General features: G+C 36.7%; 1 protein-coding gene across 1 annotated transcript in view; it reads right to left on the minus strand.

The window, feature by feature from the left end:
* The window catches only part of LOC114669222 (glutathione hydrolase 5 proenzyme-like), a 62,589-nt gene that overhangs the window by 28,372 nt on the left and 12,358 nt on the right, over nt 1–21,859 (minus strand). Inside the window, exon 2 of the mRNA XM_028825417.2 lies at nt 2,450–2,577. Within this exon, the coding sequence (XP_028681250.1) occupies nt 2,450–2,577 (128 nt within the window). The remainder of the gene's footprint in view (nt 1–2,449; nt 2,578–21,859) is intronic.

Raw genomic sequence — 21,859 nt, forward strand, 5'->3', positions numbered from 1 at the left:
ATTATACCCAGCCCTTTTCAGGTAGTCTTCGTGTTATTTTGAGTGAGTTTGTTTTTTAATTTTGGCTTGTAAGCTTCCTTTCTTTTACTCAACTTTTTCTTTAGCCACTGCTGTGTGTCTTTCAGAGCTTCTTTTCAATGATTTTGAATGCTCTCTTTTTGTCATTCACAAAACATTTTATTTACATTGGAATCCAGGGCTTGTTGCTTGCAAAGCAACTGTCTTTGATGGTACCATAGTGTTGACACAAAAGTCAATATAGTTTGTGATACAGTGGCTGAGTCCCTCAAAATAATCTGTGACTCACACATCATTTCCCATTTGAAAGCAGTCATTCAGAACCATTTCAGCATCCAGGCTCCACTTCCTCACTGCCCTGTTGGTAACCGGTTACCATCTAATAACAGGCTAGTAGGTGTACATCTCCAGGAGACACCGTACATCAGGTTACTCCTACTCCCAGGCAATCACTCAATAAGAGCACCTCTTTTTCAGCCACAGGCTCCTCGCTCTGAGGCTCCGTTCCCAACCACCTGCCTCCATTCTATCCTGCATGGGCTCTCTCTCTCTCCTGTCCCTATTTTCATCTTTCCTTTCCACTTCTTTTAACCTCTGTCCTTTCTTTGTCTGGCCAGTCTGCTTTCTTCCATTGCTCTTTTCTTCAGTTTCTCTTGCTTCTCTCTTTTCCTTTTTGTTTCTGTTCCTCCCAAGCTCAAATTCTGTTTTTATTTTTCTTTCTCGCCCCATGTCATGCCGGCTGGTCCCTTATATGCCTCCGTGGTCGCAGAGCCTCATTCATGGATTACAGAAAGCCAGTGGAGCAATCAAGACAGACCACAGCCTCACATGCGGATATGCTCCGTGTTCACCCCACCAATTTCCTGCAGGCATGCGAGCACACACACCCATGGAGATCGAGCCAGCTATATAATTTATTTATTTATTTGGCTACTATCTGTTAAGCTGTGGACTACCTTCATAAAACAGAACAGTAAAAGAAACAAGAACTTTAAAATGATAAATAAAACTCAGCAATAAATAAATGTCCATTAGAAAGTCCCAAAATCTTAAAACAAGAAAGTACCAAAATCTTTAAACATTCCCCTCAGGCTTGTTGTTTTTTAAAAACTCAGGCATCTATCCAGCTTTCTGTTTCCTTCAGTTCTTTAGTTCTCACCGCCTCTGCTCATCCCACTGCTACCACCAAATGTGACGATGGCAGGTTCAAGAGGCTCCTGGACGGGACAGGAGCATGGAGCTAGCCCGCACTGTCACACTGCACTAAGTGTAAATTATTCTTCATACATAAGCAGATAAATACCGATAATAACTACGTAACAATTCAATAAAACAAAGTACATAAGTAAATCCTACTGTATATTATCTAACAAATAATGATACATGCAATAATTAATTAAAACAAATAACTAAAACAGACCTCCTAGAAATTTGATTCTGTTCATCTGGACAAAGTTTTTAAGTGGGAGAAATATTTCGAGACTTATCCAAGTCTCTTCCTCAGTCTCAATTGACTGCAGGTTTCCCCAACCTTATAAACATATGACCATCTCTGAACAGAGGAGGGGGCCTGAGGGTACATCTGTCGCCATCTTACAATGCTGTGATTGCAGCCATTCCTCAACCCTCTATGAATGGTTCACACGTCTACTAATCAGTGGGCAATTTGCATATCACTGATCAACTGGCCCTTTGTCAATGGTGCTAGTCTCTGTGATTAAGCAAAGGTACTGTTTATAAGGTTGGGGAAACCTGCAGTCAATTGAGACTGAGGAAGAGACTTGGATAAGTCTCGAAATATTTCTCCCACTTAAAAACTTTGTCCAGATGAACAGAATCAAATTTCTAGGATTTCCTTACCTGGATTATTGAGCATGCATCGAGATAAAACAGACCTCCATCCATTGTTTAAACCCAATGTCACTTTTTTGGGGTTGTTGTGAGCTGAAGTCACTGAGTAAATCGGGGCCCAATCCTAAATAGGCTGTTTCATGTACATAATAACTAGGTAAATGAATATGGGCAGAACTACGAGACTACATGTAAAAGACATTAAATATGCAGAAAAAATAATGCAAGATTAAGGTTTAAAATAAAAGTTTTGTTGTGTCAATTGAATCTTGTACAAATCACTTCCTGCTAGCTTGCTTGCCCTTTGTTGGAGTGAGTCCTCGCACAGAGGTCAGGCAGCACTGGACGACATCAGTTGCTGAAGACAACTGGATTTCATTTGATTTCAAATGTTAAGTATTTCCTGAGTAGTGCACTGAACAGGAGATAGAATCACAGACAGACTTGCAGTGAACAAAACCTATTTTTCGCAACCCCTTCCCAAAGTGCTTTTTAAAAGGTTACTGTAGCTTTCCATAAAATCGTCCTACATTTACTGTATTTGTGTAGAATGAAGTTGGGAAAATCTTTTCATTTTTACCTGAAGCTTCATATATGTTGAAAATGACTCCTCCTCCTATACCCATACTCTGTGGGTTCAGTAACGAGGTGCACAACAGTGCAGCAATGGCACTATCTACTGCTGAGCCACCATTTTGCAGCATGGATCTGCATTGGAAAAAAGAGAGAAAAAAAAGCTTAAATGGTGAACGACAACCATGAAGTCTAAACTGTAAACACTGGGCTCACAAATTTTAATTTTTTTCAGATTATAAGGACTTACCAGGAACAGTTCAACTCGGTTACAAGGAGTCAGCACTCCCTAAGAGGTGCTATAATCACAGAAACCAAGGGGAGCAGATTACACATATCATGAATTTGAAAAGCAAATCAAAATGTCCGATCCTCTCTTTGTGACTCTTTTATATGCCTACTATTAATACTTTTTTTTGAGTTTGGTAGCCCTGACCAAAAACACTTTGTTTTCCTTAGTAAAAAGACACCTGGATAAGTGGCTCATTTCTTTAGGTCTTTGCCCCCAACGTACTGCACCCCTCCACTATTTCTATTTAAAATCATTTTAATTAATTAAAATTTACAAATATGTATATTGGATAAAGACATTAAGCTGGGGCACGTTCAAGGCTCCGAAAGCTTGGACACTGGTGGATTCTAATGCTCTAATTGCTGTACCATTTTGGACATGCAATATTTAGTCATAGTGTGTCACCATTTAAGAGACTATATAAGCTGAATCTTAGGTCTCTTTTCAAAACAAATAGAAATAAGATTTTTCTGTTACCTATGAAAAAGGAAGAATAAGTGCCCTTTTTGACCCACCATGTACTCAGAAGGGCAGTACACTGCATGTTACTGAAAACAGTAAATGTTGAGAATAATCAGCATGTGATAGAGACTTTTCAGGGCTGAAGAGACAGAAAATGATATTGTTCGTGACTTAGAATGTTCAGGAAACACAAGCTATTGTTCATTAAACCATAATTGTTCTAGGGAAGAAATAGCAGCGTGGAGCACTTTTGGGAGTCTTTCTCAGCCAGAAGGAAGGAGACTGCCTTCCAGATCTTCCTTCAGTTCTCACTTTACAATTAAGTGAGATAAATTTTCTTGAGCATGCACTGTGAAGAGGTAGAATATCTGTTTCGTTGCTTATGTACTGTGAGCTGTTTTCCTGGAGGAGCTGGAATGACCCAAATCAGCTTATCAAATCTTGCATATGTTGAATAGACAGTGGCATCAAGACTCTAGGCCTTCAAGTTCTTTCTCCTACGCGCTCAGACTAAAATTTAATGAAAATGAATTATATAGTAGCGTGGATTGCAAAGTGATGCATTGTATTAATCCTGATGTAAATCCTGCACTGTGGGAAGCGTCCATGTGGTGTCTGCACACTCATCCTTTTTCTTCAGGTACTCCGATTGGTCTTTCACATCCCTAAAGATATACATTTTAGGTTAGTTGAGTATTCCAAATGTTCCTGTGTAAGCGTCATCATGTGTATGTACCCAGTTCTGAGTTGGTCCCTACCTTGCGTTTGTTGCTGATGTTGATACAAGTGCTAACATTTGTGCTTGCCCCTGTTCTTTATATTATTATCTGACTGGCTATTGTGTCTTAGCCTTAAAACATGGTTTCAGCTTCTTGAGTACTTACTACATGATGGAACAGGATGTCAGTGTGGAGTAACTGCAGTGGTGACTACCTTATCAGGAGCTGCTGCATAAACTGAATAATGTACCTCAGCACTGGGTTGGTTCATTCACATGTCAGTTTTTTTTTTTATGCCCCTCGTGGTGTCCACTAGGAGAACGAATGGAGGAAAACTAGGTGTTTCAGGTGTCCAGAGTGAGAACTGTTGTTTAAGTGCATCCATTTTCACTTATCCAATTGCTTTTATGGTTATAGCTGTGGCCCAGTGCACAAAGTAATAATCAATCTGTGGATGGCCACACTTACACACCCTGTTACTCACCACATCAGACCAATTTAGAACTGCCAGTTCACCTAACAGAAATAAGTACAGTCAATATAAATAAATGTCTTTCTTTCTACTTTCAATGGAATATAAATTATTTTAAGTGTTTTATTGTGTTGCTTTTTATCAGGGGGCATTTGAAACATGGAACAAGTCCCCAAAGAGGTTGGTTTATAAATGAACCATGGAGACTTCTATATCTCATTACAGATATATTTTGGAAACTTTTCATGAACAGCAAATGCCAAGCTTATGTTGACAGCAAAAGATCTTATGTTCTAAGATTTTGCTAAGTTGTTATTATAGTCTGGCAGACTCTTGGGAGTAAAGGTCTGCACTGCTATGCAATTTTTTGAAATCAGAAGAACACTAAATAAAAAATGTTTAGTTCTACATGAAGGTTAGAGATTTTGATTATATGAATTATGTTTCCACTAATATCTGTGTTTAGACTTGGGTATGCAATACCGTTGTTTTTGGAATTAGTCTGTTCAGTTTTCAAATACATGCCTCCTTTTTGGAGGTGGCTTGTTTTTAATATCAGCAGCCCATGAGTTTACTAGTATATGTCAAATTCTTTTTGCTACATGTTTCATGTTCTGGAGCATATATTCGCTGTTGTATTAAATCTTCCTGGTGAAAATAATAAAACCTGTGTTTTTTGGCACAGTGCCAACCCATCAGCAGGAATTCACTACATATAATATACATTGTACTTAGCTGTGATTATGACAGGAAATGACCTTCAGTGCTATTTGGAAAAATGTGCAGGAAATTTACACTTTGAACATAAAAAAGCTTACTAACAACTTTCTATTTCCAAAAATTTCAGCTAGCCAAACGTATGCAACCATGGTAAAAAAAGAATGTGTGTCTTTGAGCTGAAAATCTGAAATCTATTACTTTCCTGGAATGATTTAGTGTATGATGAAACATCTGTTGGATCTTTAAAAACCTTATTTTATTTCACATACACCAACTTAAACCACTGCCATTTCCAGAAAACCTGTTGCTTTTTCTTAATGACAGTAATGGTATATTAAGTGACAACTATATGCACATCTAAAGATATTTTATTATTATGTGCACTGATGCCTATGTGATGCTGAGGGTAAAGCCTGAAATTGGGTGTTTAATAAACTGAAAACAATTTCAAATTATACAAAAAAATATACAAATTCTAAATGTAACACATTATACATAATAGTGGAAGATGTCAAGGCAAAAAGCAACTTGCTGTCTTGCTGCAGGCAGAGAGAGAGAGAGAGAGAGAGAGAGAGAGAGAAGTTAGATTAATAGAAAGTTGTGCTTGGGGGAACTTATGAGAGAGTCCATCATAAAGGCTATAATTTCTTAGTGTAGTCATGATTTAGATTCGACTATGAAGAGTTTTATTGTTTTTCTACTAGGTGTGTGCTAGCCACCATTTTATTTTTATTTTATTGATTTTATTAAAATAACATTCCATACAAATAACTCAAGTTTTACAAAAAAACCCAAAAAGGTTCAAAACAAATCAACCCCTACCCCTGGGAAAGGGAGCTAGGCCAGCAGAGTAAAACTTTAAGCTAGTAAACATAAGTAAATAGATACATCAATAAATGAATAAAGATAAATGGAGTAAAAAATGGGAGAGAACCTGCTTCGTCAATTTAAATGCTTATTCTAAAATGTTGTTGATTAGATCCTGCCATGTTTTGAAAAAGTTTTGTACAGATCCTCTAAGTGCGAATTTGATTTTTTTACAGTTTCAAATAGCATATAACATCAGTTATCCACTGACTTGGAATAGGAGAGTTAGGAGTCTACGTGCTAGTAGTGTAGTAAAGGCAATTACAATTTGTTTGTCCTTCTCCACTTTAAGCTCATCTGGAAGTACACCAAACACAGCTGTTAGTGGATTAGGAGGGATTGGGACACCATTTTTTTATAACAAAAGAAGTTTATCTAAATTCTGAAGACTGCCATAATATCATAGCAGTGTGAGTAGGGCATTACATTACATGATATTCTCAAACCACCCTGCACTAATTCAGGATCACAGAGGCCTGCAGCCTGTTCCAGCCACACTGGCCACAATACAGGAATCAGCTTCGGGGGGGGGGGACTGGAGTAATCACAGGAAAACCCACACAAACACAGTGAAAATGTTCACATTTCACATAGTTAATACATGTTTGGGACTAAAACCTACGATGCTGCATCCACTGCCCTCCCCAGGAGTGAGCTGTATTTAAATTATTTTAGTGAAACTTATGGCCTTACAATCTCTAAATTGTGATAGTTTGCATATGGTAAGTTTCTGGTGAAAGTCTTGCAGCAGCATCATTTGTCAAGTTAATAAGGCAATAATTTGACTACACAAAAAATGAAAGTGGAAGGTCAGACTTACTGCATATCTTCATAAAGTGTCAAGGGCTCATTGCTTTCCTATAATTCATATGAGTTTTTAAGCCTACACATGCATTTCTTAAGTCAGAGTTGAAGTATTAATCAGATCTTTCCCATAACTGTTTGAAATATACAGCAGGAATGCCTTAACCTAGGGGTCAGTGCTTTCATCCCACAGAGATCAACTAAACATCCAATATTAGTTTACATGTGAACACTGACTAAACTTTGTTGGTCTCCTGGGACTAAAATAGTGGCGCAACTTCACTTTCAAGAACATTGGAAACAAATGGGTAATTGCTGGCAGACATTCAATTACATATTAGCAGCCTCCAGTCTCAAAGCAAACTTGCACATGAAGTTAACATAAGTTTTTTAAATGCGTTGGAGTTGTCTAAATATGCAATGTAAGTACTGTTTGGGCCAACTGAAAGATCTGTCTCTTGACTCTTTGCCATAGTTTAAACAATGATTTGCATATGTTATAGGTCACAGCATGAATCCATATATTCCTGCTGTAGACATGGTACAATATATTTATATCATACTAATCTCTAACTAAATCTGTACAGCACAAACCCATAACCCCTTCTCAGCAGACCGGGTCAGCTGTTGAGGAGAGGACATACTGTATTTAACTGTAGACAAGCTATATATGTTAACTTTATTTGGTATATCACTAACTTGTGTGAATCAAAAACTAGAAGCTGCATTTAAACCCCAGATCAATTCTCTAATTTTAATGAATAACAAATCTTACGCTGAAATTTGGTTCTTTGGGACATTTTAATTTTGAAATTGAAAATGAGTTATGTTAATTTCACATTGATTTATGTTAGAAAAAAATCTAAAGAAATTAGAAAATATGATGTTTGCATAAGTATACGATCCTTGCATTGTGTAATCTCTAACTTTACACAAGTGAAAAACATTTGTTAATGAGGACACACTTTCCATATACATGGCCTTCATCAACGAATCAAGAAAATAAGTGACACTGTTTCTCACTAAAATTTGACACTTTAAGAATCATTATTAGGGTGTGAATCTGAAAGACATCCGTATCAAGAGAGAAATTCCAAAGTTACAGAGAAAATAACAAACATTTTAGATGTACCAGCAGATATAGTTAATCTCAATTAGTAAGTAGAAGCTATGTAGAATAGGTAATCCTAGAAAACACTCTGCTAATGTAAGGAGACAACTTGTAAGAAAGCTTCAGAGAGGCCAACATTCACTTAAAGTAGCTACATTGTTTGTTAGCTGAGAGTGGAGTAAAGGTGCATCAGTCATTCATAGCCAGAACTCCACATAATGTCAGCCAATATAGAGGGTGGCACAATAAGGTGCTACTGCATAGAAAATGCCATGTGAAAGGATAAAAAGTGTATATTGCCTAGTATCCCAAATCAAATGATATTGGCCTCATATATTAGGAAATTTGCCGTGAAATGAAAAATGAAGGAAAAATCATGTTTTTAGCAAAGAACATGCAAAAATAGAATTTGATTTCTGTCAACTCCCCATCTCCTACAATTTGTAGGCTGTTTATTTTAAAACATTTTGGCTTTCAGAAGTGGGGATTTAACAGGCATCCTTATACACACACAAATGCTTTAAGCTTTATGCCAAGTCTCCATAAAATGATTTAACTAAAACATATAGATCAGCTTCAATTTTTTGGTTTCATAATTTTTTTATGTTGTATACATTTTAAAACTAAAAACAAACAAACCATCACAGCCCTATGACAAGGAAGTGGTCTTTGGGAACATTCAACCCATTTCAGTTTCCTTTCAGTTTATGTTTAGCGCAAGTAAATTCCCCAGTAAATACACAGCAAATAATAAAATCACCCAAACCACATCTACTGGCACTCCAAAGCTTACCAACACTTTGGTTGTTAGACTACAAATTTAATAAAAACCTCTTCTATTTGAAGTAAAGGTCATTTGTACTGGAGCACCATTAGTCATGGATTTAGAGGGTTCTAATTCCAGTCACTCTCTTAAACATCACCTGATTGTACTGTGGTACTGCTATTAACTGACTAAATCAGTTAATCTGTGGTTCTGAGGTGCTGTATCAGCGCATGCTCAGTCTCTTTTTCTGAGGTGTTAGAACTGAATTTGAAGTGGGATTTAATTGTTTTTCAAACTGTATTTAAAGATGATGAATTAATATGAAACTGTGTGCTCTCGTTCAGCTTGATTGATTACTTTGTCACAATGTGGAACCAAGTATGCTTGCAGCATTATAGACAAAAGAAGAAGAAACAAATAGTTAAGAATGAATCTGAAACAAACCTAAAAAATTCTATTGCTTTCACATGTGTTTTTCATTGTTGCGGCCACATTATTTATCATGACAATACTGGCTGCTGACGTGGTGTGTTGTAAGTTGTGGCATTGCCAAAACCTTATGTGAGAGACTAGTGCACTAAACCTGACCTACTAACCTTGGAATATTCTGCTTAGAAAAAACAAACATTCATTATTATAGTTAGAGGCTACAATACTATTTAGTGTAAGGAATCTTGCATTGGCTGCTTCAACACTTGGTTCAGTCAGGATTTCTTAGTTATTTGACCCCTTCTCATTTCTCAACTTCATTTTTGCCTTAGCCCTTTATCCTTTTCATCTTGTCTTCATTTCTTTCATTTCTTTGTGCCTTTCCGGTGGTGGCATCCCAAACATATGTAACCAGGTTTTTATTAAATTGAAGGAATGTTTATCTTCTAACTGTCAAAGTGGTGAGCTATCGAGAGTTTTATCAGAGACAATTCAATTTGCTTTGCTTTTGTTTTGCCTGCATCATGTTAAAGTCAATTTAATGCATTGAAATTAAAATACAGGATTTAAAATGTACATCTCTAGCAGCTTTCTCCTACAATGGACTGACACCCTGACCAGGGGATTGTTAATGCTTTGTGCTCTTTTCTTGCTGGGATAGGCTCCAGCCCTCAATGACCCCTGCAGGGGAAAATGTGCTTTTCCAACTTGGGCAGTTGTGGTAGAGAGAAGTATAGGAATTTAATTTAGTAGACACAAAAACAATGACTCCCTTGCAAGTTAAAATGTCTTTAACTTTTAGTTATCTTGTGATGACATTTCCTCTGCTTTTGAAATGCTTGTGAATACTTTTAGATGCAAAATGAAACAGAAAATGTGTTTTTATGTTGAAATATTAATGTCTTTAAGGTAATGTATTTCTGTACGGACTTGTATGTAGATTGTGTGTAATAAGTGAGCCTGTCGCTTTAAAGACATTGTCAAGGGTGCTTTGCAATTTGAAGGAAGAAGAGGTTGGGAGCATGCATTGTTACAGTACGTTGCTGTAAAAGATAGAAAATAATACCTGCTGATGAATCCATTTGAGTAGCACAGTATTAACAAGTATTTCAATAAATAAAATAATTGTGGTCACAGTTAATCATTAATACATGTTTAAGTCTGAAAAGTATATACAAATGCATTATGAAAGTATCTTATTGAAAGCATATAAATTGTTAATTTTAACCTGACATGGATATTTCCCCATGCCATCCATACATTCCATTTTCTAAACCTGCTTTATCCTGAGTAGTGTTTGCGAGGAAGCTGGAACCTAAGCCATTAAGCATAGGGCACAAGACAGTAGCAATACTCATCAACTCTTACTGTCACTATCAGGATATTTCCAGCTTTATCATCTCCTGTAACAGTTAATGCTGTTATATTGATGGGTGCTGCTGTGTTGTGAACGATATAGTGTTCCTCAGTTTTAAAGTATCTCTCTATTATAAAAGGAAATCCTGAGACGAGACTTTCTCAGAGGTAATGTCAACTCCCGCAAGAGATAATTTCAGGTCCCACGAGACAAGACTTTTGCCAAGAGATTTTGACAAGTCCTGCCTTCCTCTCAAACATTTACAACCACGCTCACGGTCCAATCATTTCTCATTCGTGTGAATGCTATTGTCAGACACAATTCCTGCGCTCTCCGGTCCAAGTGGGGTTGGAAATAAAAGCCAAAGAGTAGAAGACAAAACAGAACATCGTAAAGAGGTTCAAAAACGTTTGCGCGATACACATGCAGCGCAGGTTAGAGATTATGAAAAACTGATAGTAAAGATTGCATTAGCGCTAACAAATGGAAATTTTTACTCAGTGAAGTAACAGAACAGCGAAAAGAGATCGAATATATGGACATAGGTGATATGACAGAAGTATGTAGTTATTGTTTGGCTTTAAACATTAAGTCGGAGACTTGTAGATCGTTTAATTCGTGTTGCCATCAGGGATAAGTAGTGTTTCTTCCCAATGAAGAGGCGTATCCATGAGAATTAAAAGATTTTTTTTTTTTTGGTGAAAGTGAAATCCACATATGTGAGCAGCAGAGACGCAAAGTGGCGGGTGTGCAGCGCAGGCCGGGAGGTTGGGGAACAAAGCGAGCTTTGCTTTCATTGGTGAACATTTCTGAGCATGCTTTTGTCCTACATGCTTTCGTTGTGCCACTGAATACTGGAAAAGCTTGATGATCAGATTTCTTGTGTTTTATACACACTGGAGAATAATGTTACTTTTATTAATTTTTTATGATTCTTTCAACAATATAAATCAGTATCCATTTCTTTTTGTGATCAAATATTTTTTGAAGTTTAAGTAACATTAATGAGAAATAGAAATCATGACACCAACAGGTTTTTCATAAAATAAATAGTCAAAAGAAAGTAATGGTAAAGGCGGTGATTATAGTAAAACTACAATTCCATCCCCACCCACCCACACACAAAATTTGCCATTTTAAAAAAGTAAACAAAAAATGGCATGAGCAAAATCTAGGAAGGGAATGCAGCCCAAACATGAAACTCCACTGAGCCAGGACAAGGAGAGTCACAGCAACCACTACACATCTGGCTCCACAAAATTTCTACTAGAGCACACCATTTTGTGACATATTGTTTCGTGGTGTAAAAGTGTCCATGAAAGCAAAGCTAATTTTCCCATATAAGCCCTATAGTATTGCTATAGTCTAGTTCACATTTTATTCACTTAAAAACTACACCTTACCTAAAATAAAACACACAAATTAAATATTATGAGTGTTATTTAATAAACTAAAAAACTCCCATTATAAACCTTGTTACACAATATGAAGCATATGACCCATTGGTCACTGCTGCTAAAAGTTCTAGGAGGGTAAGATTGCAAATGACACTTGTCACGATGCAAAAGAGATAGAAACATCAGGTTTCCAACAAGATGTCAAAAATATCTTTGCAGCTTGACAGAAGTGACAGGGAGACAAAAGGCTCAGTAAGAGAAAACGTTAAAGAAAGGAAGGGATATTAATGAGAAAAATATTTGAGAGACATTTAGCAATAAACAACTACAAAGCCAAGACTGGGGCGGAATCCCAAAACATATGCAAAGAAGTACCTGAGATGCTTGCCTGGCAGAAGGGACAATAAGTATCAGTGGATAGACCCATGGCTAAATGCTTTTTGCATGTAGAATAAGTGCAATGAACAATCCTAAGTGGAAAGTTTTGATGATCGGGATTCTTAGACAAAAGCATCCATTTTTAACTACCAGTCTACTTCAAAGCCACAGAAAGGCAAAATTTCCTCCAAGTTATAAACAATTCTAAGTTCTGCCTTTCATCTAGTATTATAAGCCTATTGTTTAGAATGATATTTTCCATATTTCTATGTGCAGAACTGCTGAATGTACTTTTTCACCCTCTTCAGTACAACTGACACAAATAATTCACTTGTTTAAGAATTATACAATACCTTGACTTAGGTCACCCTCCTATCACAGGACCTTAGCCAATATCTTGCTTACATGGGTTTTAGCATGCTCTAGTTGGTGTAAATGGCTAACATGCATGGTAGGATCACACACAGGACTGTTAATAGATGTTACAGGAAAAAGCTAAGGATGAGGTGGGAGTCTAAGTATTCTACTTTCCATTCCCCTTCTGTTAAACATCTTGGTAACAGATTTCTGATTTAAATAACATCAGTAGTCAAACTTTTGGTCTTCTAGGAGTTGCTTAGGCATAGATATATTTAAGACCTGCAGCCACCAAGGAACCTCCAGCTCAAACAAGTTAACTTTTGGATCATCAGGACTGATGATCAATTGATATTTTCTACTGTGCCATGACTACAGTTGACACATTGCAGCAAAGACCACCTTCACAAGTATTTTGCTTGAATGTTACAGACCGTATTGTATAAATGTTATCTGTGTCTGTTTTACAAATTTCTGTATCATTTAGTCTCACTCACGTTAAAGTTAATATAGTCTAAATGCTGACAAAGAGACATTTTTTATTTGGGGGTCCCACAGTGGGACAGGTGTTCAGTCCAGAGTCATTAGGGTTGACCAAATGTCTCTAGAGATGCTCCTGTACTGTACCGCCTTGTTTAAAAACTGCTTTATGAAATACTTAAAAGATTCTGTTCATTGTCTGGATAATAAATCCTGTTTTTGACAAGGGTGAGAATCATGCAATGCATAACCAAAACAAATTCTTAGAAGAGATTGTCTGTACTTTTTGGAATTTGTCTGTTTAATAATAAAGTCTGGCTCAAATAAGAACAGTAAAGTATTAACTACGTCAAGATGAAGTGTTGGTGCCTATTCCATACAAAGCTGTGGTAAATGCTTTACTCTTACATATTCTACTGCTATCATTTTAAACTTATACATCTGACCAAAACACTGACCTGAGAATAAGCCAAGAAATTATCAAAGTGTATCAAACATTTAAAATATCACATGGTAGACACTATAGATAGACTAGCCAAATTAGCTGACGCTGCTAGTATAAATAGAGAAGATTCAACATGGTTAAACACAACCCACAATGAGACAAAAAAATCCCACTTTTAGATAAAAGCTGTACTTAAGTCAGACAATGAAACTGTTATCCAGATTAGTTTAGAAGAAAACACCATACATACTGTGTTCATTAAGACTGTGCTTTGACCGGTAGAAAACTTTGTGAGTGCTGATATCCTCCATTAGCCGTAGTATACTAATGCTGCCAGATGGGAATTGTAGTCCCCATGTCAGCAGTGGTTTTGTGTTGTCCCCTTTCCCTTATAACCCCTCTGCCCGATATGACATACAGCTTTATATTACAAGCCTGACCAACAGAAAGGCACATGCAAAATTTTGTGAAAATTGGTTCAGCTGCTTTTGTTTGAATAGTGAGCAAGCAAACATACACTCAACTTACAGTTTTATTTATATAGGTAATGTGTTATAGAAGTTATTATACTGTATCTGTATTGTGCAGGTAATGGTCGAGTTACAACCTATGAATCTTGCTACTGCATCTCACGGGCAAACGACAGTTTTTGCCATGCTAGGTTTATATGCCATTACTCATTCATCTCGATATCAGTTTATTACTTGCAGCGGTTTCAGCTACATTCAGTTATATTTGTCGTACAATTACAGGAAGAAATGGTAGTTGATCGCAACCTAAAAATGAAGGTGATCAAGCAGTATAAGGGAGGAAAGAAAGCAAATGTGATCACATGTGTCTTAAAGTTGTTCAATTGTAACCCGGTGTTCATCATAAATGCTGTACTGCCGCGCTTTGGCTTTGAATCTGGTTAACCTCCAAAGCTTCTGCATTGTGACTCACGATGTGAACTGCCACGAAGGAGTAATGAAACCAAAATGAACTCCTTTATCTTTTAATGTTTATTATTAACAGGCCAAAATGTTAAAATAGAAAACATATGAGTGCTCAAACTCTACTGGTACAATTCCTCCTCCTCCTCACAGTTAACACAATAAACACTGGGAGAAGCGAACATTGATGTCGTATAATTACACATACAGAGAGAGGATTTGTGAATTGTAATAATGAAACAAAATCATAATAAAATAATAAGATAGAAAATCTATAAAATTTGCTGAGAATGTTGATAAAAATGATATAGAAAGCAAACAATATGGCTTAAGAGACTTCTTATACAGTACTATACATATTGTTAGGTTGAAATACATATACTGGTCCATCTTATGTCTAGATCGACTTATGACTAGTCCATTGGAACTGAACGTGGTCATAAGTTGACGACAACCAGTATATTATATGCTTATATCCTGTATTATATTTCTGTTTCTTTAGTAATAGGTGAAATTTGTTGTGTTTGTGACATACTGTATAACATTTTAACTAAATAGATAAATCCACACATACACCAGCTGATAAAGACTGTAACAAAGAGCTGATACTTCTGTTTCAGAGGCAGCAGAAGAAAACATGCTGAATAGGGAATCCGGGATTCCCGGACATTTTTCATTCCCACATTGGGAATGAAACTGCTGTAATACCCGGGAAAATGGGAACGGCCAAGCTCGCATATATAGTGTGTAAAAGTGTAAAAATCGATCAAGAAATAATACAGTTGTAGTTGAAAATAATTAAGGTGGTGCCATTGCTGCAGCTGGCACTTCATCAGACAACAGCTTTGAACAGCAACTTGAAATTGCAATGCGTCAGTCTGTTGCATCTGCATTATCTGTGCCAAGAAACTTGCCATCACAGAATGATGACAAGAAACTGGATGCATCAGTAAAAGCTGAAATGATGCATGGATGACCGCACGCTGGACACGTTAATAATAATAATAATAATTCACTACATTTATATAGCGCTTTCTCAATACACAAAGCGCTATCCACACAGGGAGGAACTGAGAAGTGAACCCACAATCCTTCACAGTCTCCTTACTGCAAAGCAGTAGCACTACCACTGCACCACCTGTGAGAACGTTGTGCTTTCTATGCTCTTATTACCAGAACTAAAGATACATGTACTTATATGACAGCAGTCTTTTATTGGTGTCAACATATTGCACTAGTTTTATTAAAAATAAGTGTCGGTCATTCTAAAACTGTTCACGAGTGTTCACTGTGTCATGCCCGGGTGCCCGGGATTCCCGGGAATGAAATGCGGGATTCCTGAATTCCGTCTGGGAATGGATTCCCTAATGCTGAACCATGCAAGAAAAATCCATTAAACCATCTATTACAAGTGTATCCAATTCCAGGTGCAGGAAACTCAAACTTATCCTTGTATCATCAAGCACATGGCAGAATTCAGCCATGGACACAGCGTTGGCTTAAAAAAACATTTAAAAAGTGATTTATATGTTAGACATTCTAAAAGGTTTTTCTTTAACAATAATAAAATTGGTCTGCCACCCACTTAAAAATGTAAATATTCATTGTAGGAAAGCTTTAGGCAAAGTTGAATCCTCTTCATTCCTGGACTAAGATGAACATGTGATCAAGGGGTCAGGGGTAGAGACAATAGGGAAAGGGTTACTGTAGTTGTAGTAGAGGCTGTATGCTAGTGGAAATTAGGCAAAGGTCATCAGTAATACACATCTGACAAGAGTTAGTAGCTGAACAGTACGTGCTACCATGAAAGACACTATAAAATACATTGAAAGATGGATATTTACTTACTTGCTTCCCAATTTTAGAGAAAAGCACTATAAAATATAAAAATTAAAAGCACTCTGTGACAGATTGATTGATAGATTAAAAGGAAAAGTACTATAGGATAGGCACTTTAAATATTACTCTGATGTTTTTTTGGAAAAGGTCCCTTAAATCTTCAGTGACATTTAAAAGGCTACACAACATCATAACACAAAGAAATAAAAAATAATGGAATCTATTGTATCACTCAACGGTACTCTACTTTTGATTTCAGGCTGCAACAAGCTTTTTCTCCACCTTCACTTGCAACACATATTTTCTTCAAAGAGTTGGGCTTGTGCACTGCCAACCTGTCTGTAACACAGGCATCATGAATGGAGATAAATATCAAGTTTTAAATGTCAAACCCGACCTTTGAAAGGCATTAATAATCATCATTCTTGGGCTTAGATTAACCTTTTTACACAAGGTTTATATTTTTCTAAATTCAGTCAACACCAGCTTCCTGCTCAATGGAATTTATAAGCTTCTAATCAAGCAACTGTCTTTTTTGTCCGATAATAACACAACATAACTGATGAAGCAATAAGCTAAATATGCATCACAAGTCTTCTTTATAAGCTGTCTGGTTTCCCTGTCTGGTTACTCAGTAACTAGATTCAGTTCAGTCCTGGCAGTGATTCACTCTGCAACCCTGAGAAAGTCATTTAACCTATGTATCCCCTATCCTTATGCAAAAATACATAAACCACTGAACGCTGGGCTTGGTTCCTGTAATATACCTTGGGGCTTTTCACTACAAAAAAAAAAAACACTCTAGAAAGAGATTTTGTTTTTGTCCTCATTTGCCAATTAAATTGCAATACAAAGAAGTTGGCTTATCTGGCTATGGTGAAACTGAATTTTATTCCATTTTCCATTGTTGGATTTAGCTGTGCTAGTGGGATTGACTATGGCATAAGTAAATATGGTTTCCCCTTCATTTGCATACTACCATTTGAAAGGTTCAATTTTAGCTATTTTGTGAATGAAATATGTCCTCTACCTTGTTCCCCTACTAGTTTTGAGCTGAACTGCTTTGCAATTGTATACCAGTATTCCATTTCACCTTCCAATTTTCACTACAACTGAGAGTTGGCAAGTCTGACTCTGGTATAGTTAGAACTGTTTTTATAAATTCCCATTACATCAGTTAGGCAAAAGATCTAACATCAAAATTCTGTACTCATTCCTCATGACCTACCAATATGTTAAAAGAAAACATTATATATATATTCATAAGTTTCTGCATTTTTATACTTTTGTTGGAAACAGTGAAGGCAGGAGGAGTAGTAGTAATTGGTCGTGTCTGAGAGTGTCATGTGACTAGTTCTGTCTGGCAAGCCGGCAGTTTAATATAAGAGTTGTCACTCTGTGGTGAAGATGGCTGCGAAACTTTTAAATTTCACCAAAGAGGAACAGGCTTCTGTCATACGCTTTTTGCGGGCAAGAGGTGTGCTGTGAACACAAATTCATTTCCGCTTGTGTGCTCAGCAAAGGGATAAAGTTCTCTCTCGTGAAGTCGTCTATGAGTGGATTGAAATGTTCGAAAATGGCCGTACTAGTGTGACGGATGCAGAATGCATCCACAACCACGAGGAATGAAGAAAGAATCCTGCTCAACCAAAAACATTTTTTGCTGATGGCATTAAAAAGTTGGTATGATGCAGGGAAAATTACATTGCAAAAGGAAGGTGACTATGTAGAAAAGTGATGTAATTTGTTTTTGAAATTCTTAATAAATAGTTAAAAAAAAAAAAAAAAGTGCAGAAACATTTGGAACGCTCTTCATGTGTCTATATTAGTTGATGACAAAAGGTACTCTAAAGCCATCGACAATACCAGAAAGGTGCTGAAAAGGCAAAAACACTTAAAATATACTTTTAAATAAAAATAACACATGCTGCTCCCCTGTATATCTCCTGTGCTTATGTGAACACCAATTTCTAACACTTCCTGTACAAACATCCCATTATAAGGCTATGGCCTGTGTTTATCCCGCCAGACAAATTCTTGCCTAAAGGTTTCTTATGGATTCAAGCAGACTTGGTTCTGAGACAGAAAAGGCTTTATTTCTCCTCCTGGTCCCAGTTACAGTTTATGGCACTTCTTGTAAGGCTGTCAGCTAGCTACCACCATCTGTATATACCAGCAACAATAGGTGACTTTGACTTAAGTGTTTTCAAAACTGCTGACGCGGTGGAACATTCATCTCATTTGACAGAGAGGAGGAACAAATGGAAATTTTGTGTTTTTGAGAGACTGGCATTAAGTAATGTATTTGAGTCTCAAAGTGCTGACTAAAAGAGAGAAGTGTACTAATGTGTAATATTGCTAATGGAGTGTCTGTTAATGGTACTTGTCATTAAAAAGGTGAAAAACATTTGCACATTTTTCTACGTCCTTTGTGACAGTGTGCTTTGCAAATGTGAATAGGGCTCAACTTAAGTGGCCAGTCTGGCTATCATGTATTTAGATTCTGTATCCTTTCTTGTTTTTCACTATCATCATGCCAGAATCTGACTGCTGTATAAATGGATTCAATTTTGCTTTGAATTTCTCATTACAACTGAGGTGCCAAGGTGGCTATGGTATAATGGATTCTTTGTTATTTCTAATTTCCCAATCTAACAATGCTTCCTTTGCTTTTCCCCTTTATAATTAAAATTAACTATACCATGCTTCTACCAAACGCTTGCATTTCTGTGGCAGTTTTGCTGCAACACACATATTTCTTTACACTGCTTATTACACTCCAATGTCAAAAGAACATGAACAGCCGTGCTAAACGCACACAATGATTATGCTATTGAAATGTTAATAGGCAATAAACATGCTTTAAACATGGTGTTATACACTTCCCCAGTAATGCTGTCAAAGACACCAATTGGCTGTCAAATGTAAATTTAAGATCAAGTATAAAGTGCAAATTGCAGCCTTTTAAATCCTCTTAAGGGGAAGAACTTCTTCTAAAAAGTGAAAACTGGAATTCATCCATGTTTTCTCTGTCTCCTGTTTGTTGAAGCTTTATTTGAACACTAGCCTACAGATACAATCAAAAGCACTGGTGCAAAGTATATATTTCCTTGAAAGGAAATCAGTTGTTGGCAATGTTCCAAGATATGGGTACATAATTACACTTTTTGTATTATTAAAAAGCTTTTCCTTTTCACTGAATGTATTAGCTTACTTATCCATTTTTTTGACAATTAAGGACATTTATGATTTTGGACCAAACGGTTTACTTCAATTTATGTTTGATTTAGCTTCAAATCGATTAATAGACATAAAGGCATTATACTCTATAATGGGATGAACAGAAACAAAATGGTTTGCTGCAAAACTTGCAGAAGAAGAGAATGAAGGGAGACTCTCAGTAACACATCTAAATGATAGTTTGTTACAAAGGGGCACCTCAGGCCCGGGAAAGTTGGTGAATAAATGCCTTCATTATCGTCATTTCTGACAGTTTACAAGTCAAACAGCTTTAGTGCCAAATCTAGAAGAAAACATGGGCTTATGAATAAAAAAGCAACAATGAAAATGGAATGTGAAAAATTAGAAGAGAATAATAAACGGCAAAAATGTAAATGCCAATGTTAAGAATTTCATTAGCCCAGAGAATACTAAAATATGGGGTCAAGTATATTAATAAAAATGTGTTTACTTCATTTGATCCATTATGTTTAGTTATTAAATTAAGTATTATTATAAAAAAAACAAAGATAATGAAAATTATGTGTCAGCATAGGCTATGAACCATTTTACATTTATTTATATAAATAGTATATTTTATATAAGGTAAGGTACTTGTTTGTATAGTAATGTGCAGTACAGTCGGTTGTGCTGAATTGTAAAAGCTTCTGTTGAGTGATTGGTTACTAAGTATTGGTCAAGAGACCGAATAACTTGGAAAAGTACTGTATGCTTATACAATAAAACAAGGATGGTGACCTGTCCATAAACAGTGGATTCAGAATGTACTGAGACCTTATTCACTTTCTGCAAACTTTATCGTGTTGTAGATTCAATTTTAAATGGTACAACTTGCCATTTTTTGCCTACCAATCTATGCTGAATAACATATAATGAAAAAGTGAAAAAATGTTTTCAGAAAGCTTTGCAAATTTACTAAAAAATCAAAAACTCTAATTTATAGAAGTATTCAGACCCTTTTGCTCTGGCATTCCAGATTTTGGTCAGGTGCATCCTGTAAGATAAATTATACTGGAGACGTGTCTAGAACATGAGAGGAGTCTGCTAGTGGCAAATTGAATTGATTGGACATCATTTAGGAAGGGAAACACTTGTGTATATACAGTATGATCCCACAATTCACACTGCATGTCAGGACAAAAACCAAGCCACAAAGTCCAAGAAACTCTCGGTAGACCTCTGCAATCAAATTATGTTAAGGCATATACCAGGGCTAGGGAGTAAAAGCATTTCTAAAGTTTTGAGTGTACCCAGGAGCACAGCATACTCAATAACTGAGAAATGGAATAAGTTTGGATCCACTAAGTGTCTTCTCAGAATTGCCCATCTGGCCAAACTGAGAAACTGGTAAAGAAAGACATTGGTCAAGAAAGTGACGAGGAACCTAATAGTCACCCTAAGAGAACTTTCAGAACGTCTTGGCTGAGATATGGGAACTTGTCAAGGTGATGACCATCTCAGCACTACTCCATCAATCAGGAGTTAATGGTACAGTGGCTAGACGGAAGCCACTCTCGAGTAAAAGGCATGGGAGCATGAGGAAAAATATTGTCTGGTCTGATTAGACAAAATTTGAACTCTTTGAGCAGAACTCGAGTTCTACTGTATGTCTGGCAAAAATCAGACACTACTTATCACCTGCCTAATAACATCCCTATGGTGAAGTGTGGCGGTGGCAGCATCACGCTATTGTGATGCTTCTCAGCAGCAGGCACACGACCTCAGACTGGAGTTAAGGTTCACCTTTTTGGATGACAATAACCTGAAGTGTACAGTCAAGACAACACTGGAGTAGCTTCGGGACAAGTGTCTGACTCTCCTTCAGTGGCCTACTCAAAACCCAGACTTAAACCCCATTGAACATCTGTGGAGTGACCTAAAGATGGCATTCCCATCCAATCTAGTAAAGCTTCAGAGGATGTGCCAGGAAGAATGGGATAAATTGCTCCAATCTAGGTGTGCAGTGCTTGTAGAGACTTACCCAAGAAGACTCGAAGCTGGAATTCTTGCCAAAGGGGTTTCTACAAAGTGATGAATTAAGGGTGTGAATGTTTAATATACAATAAATGAGAAATTTCAGTTTTTTTTATTTTAATACATTTGCAGACATTTCTGAAAATATGCTTTCACTTTGTCATTATCGGTTACTCAGTGTAGACTAATATGCAAAAATGGCAATTTGTTCTATTTAAAATTAAATCTACAAAACAAAGTGTGCAGAAAGTGAAGAAATCTGAATACTTTCTAAATCCATTGCAGATGGTACAAAAATGAGTTTAATGAGGTTGCTGGTTCACATATTCAGTGTGGGCATGACAAGACTGATTGCTTTTGCATACATATACTTTAT

This window comes from Erpetoichthys calabaricus, chromosome 18 (genome assembly GCF_900747795.2).
Source record: "Erpetoichthys calabaricus chromosome 18, fErpCal1.3, whole genome shotgun sequence".
Classification (NCBI taxonomy): domain Eukaryota; kingdom Metazoa; phylum Chordata; class Cladistia; order Polypteriformes; family Polypteridae; genus Erpetoichthys; species Erpetoichthys calabaricus.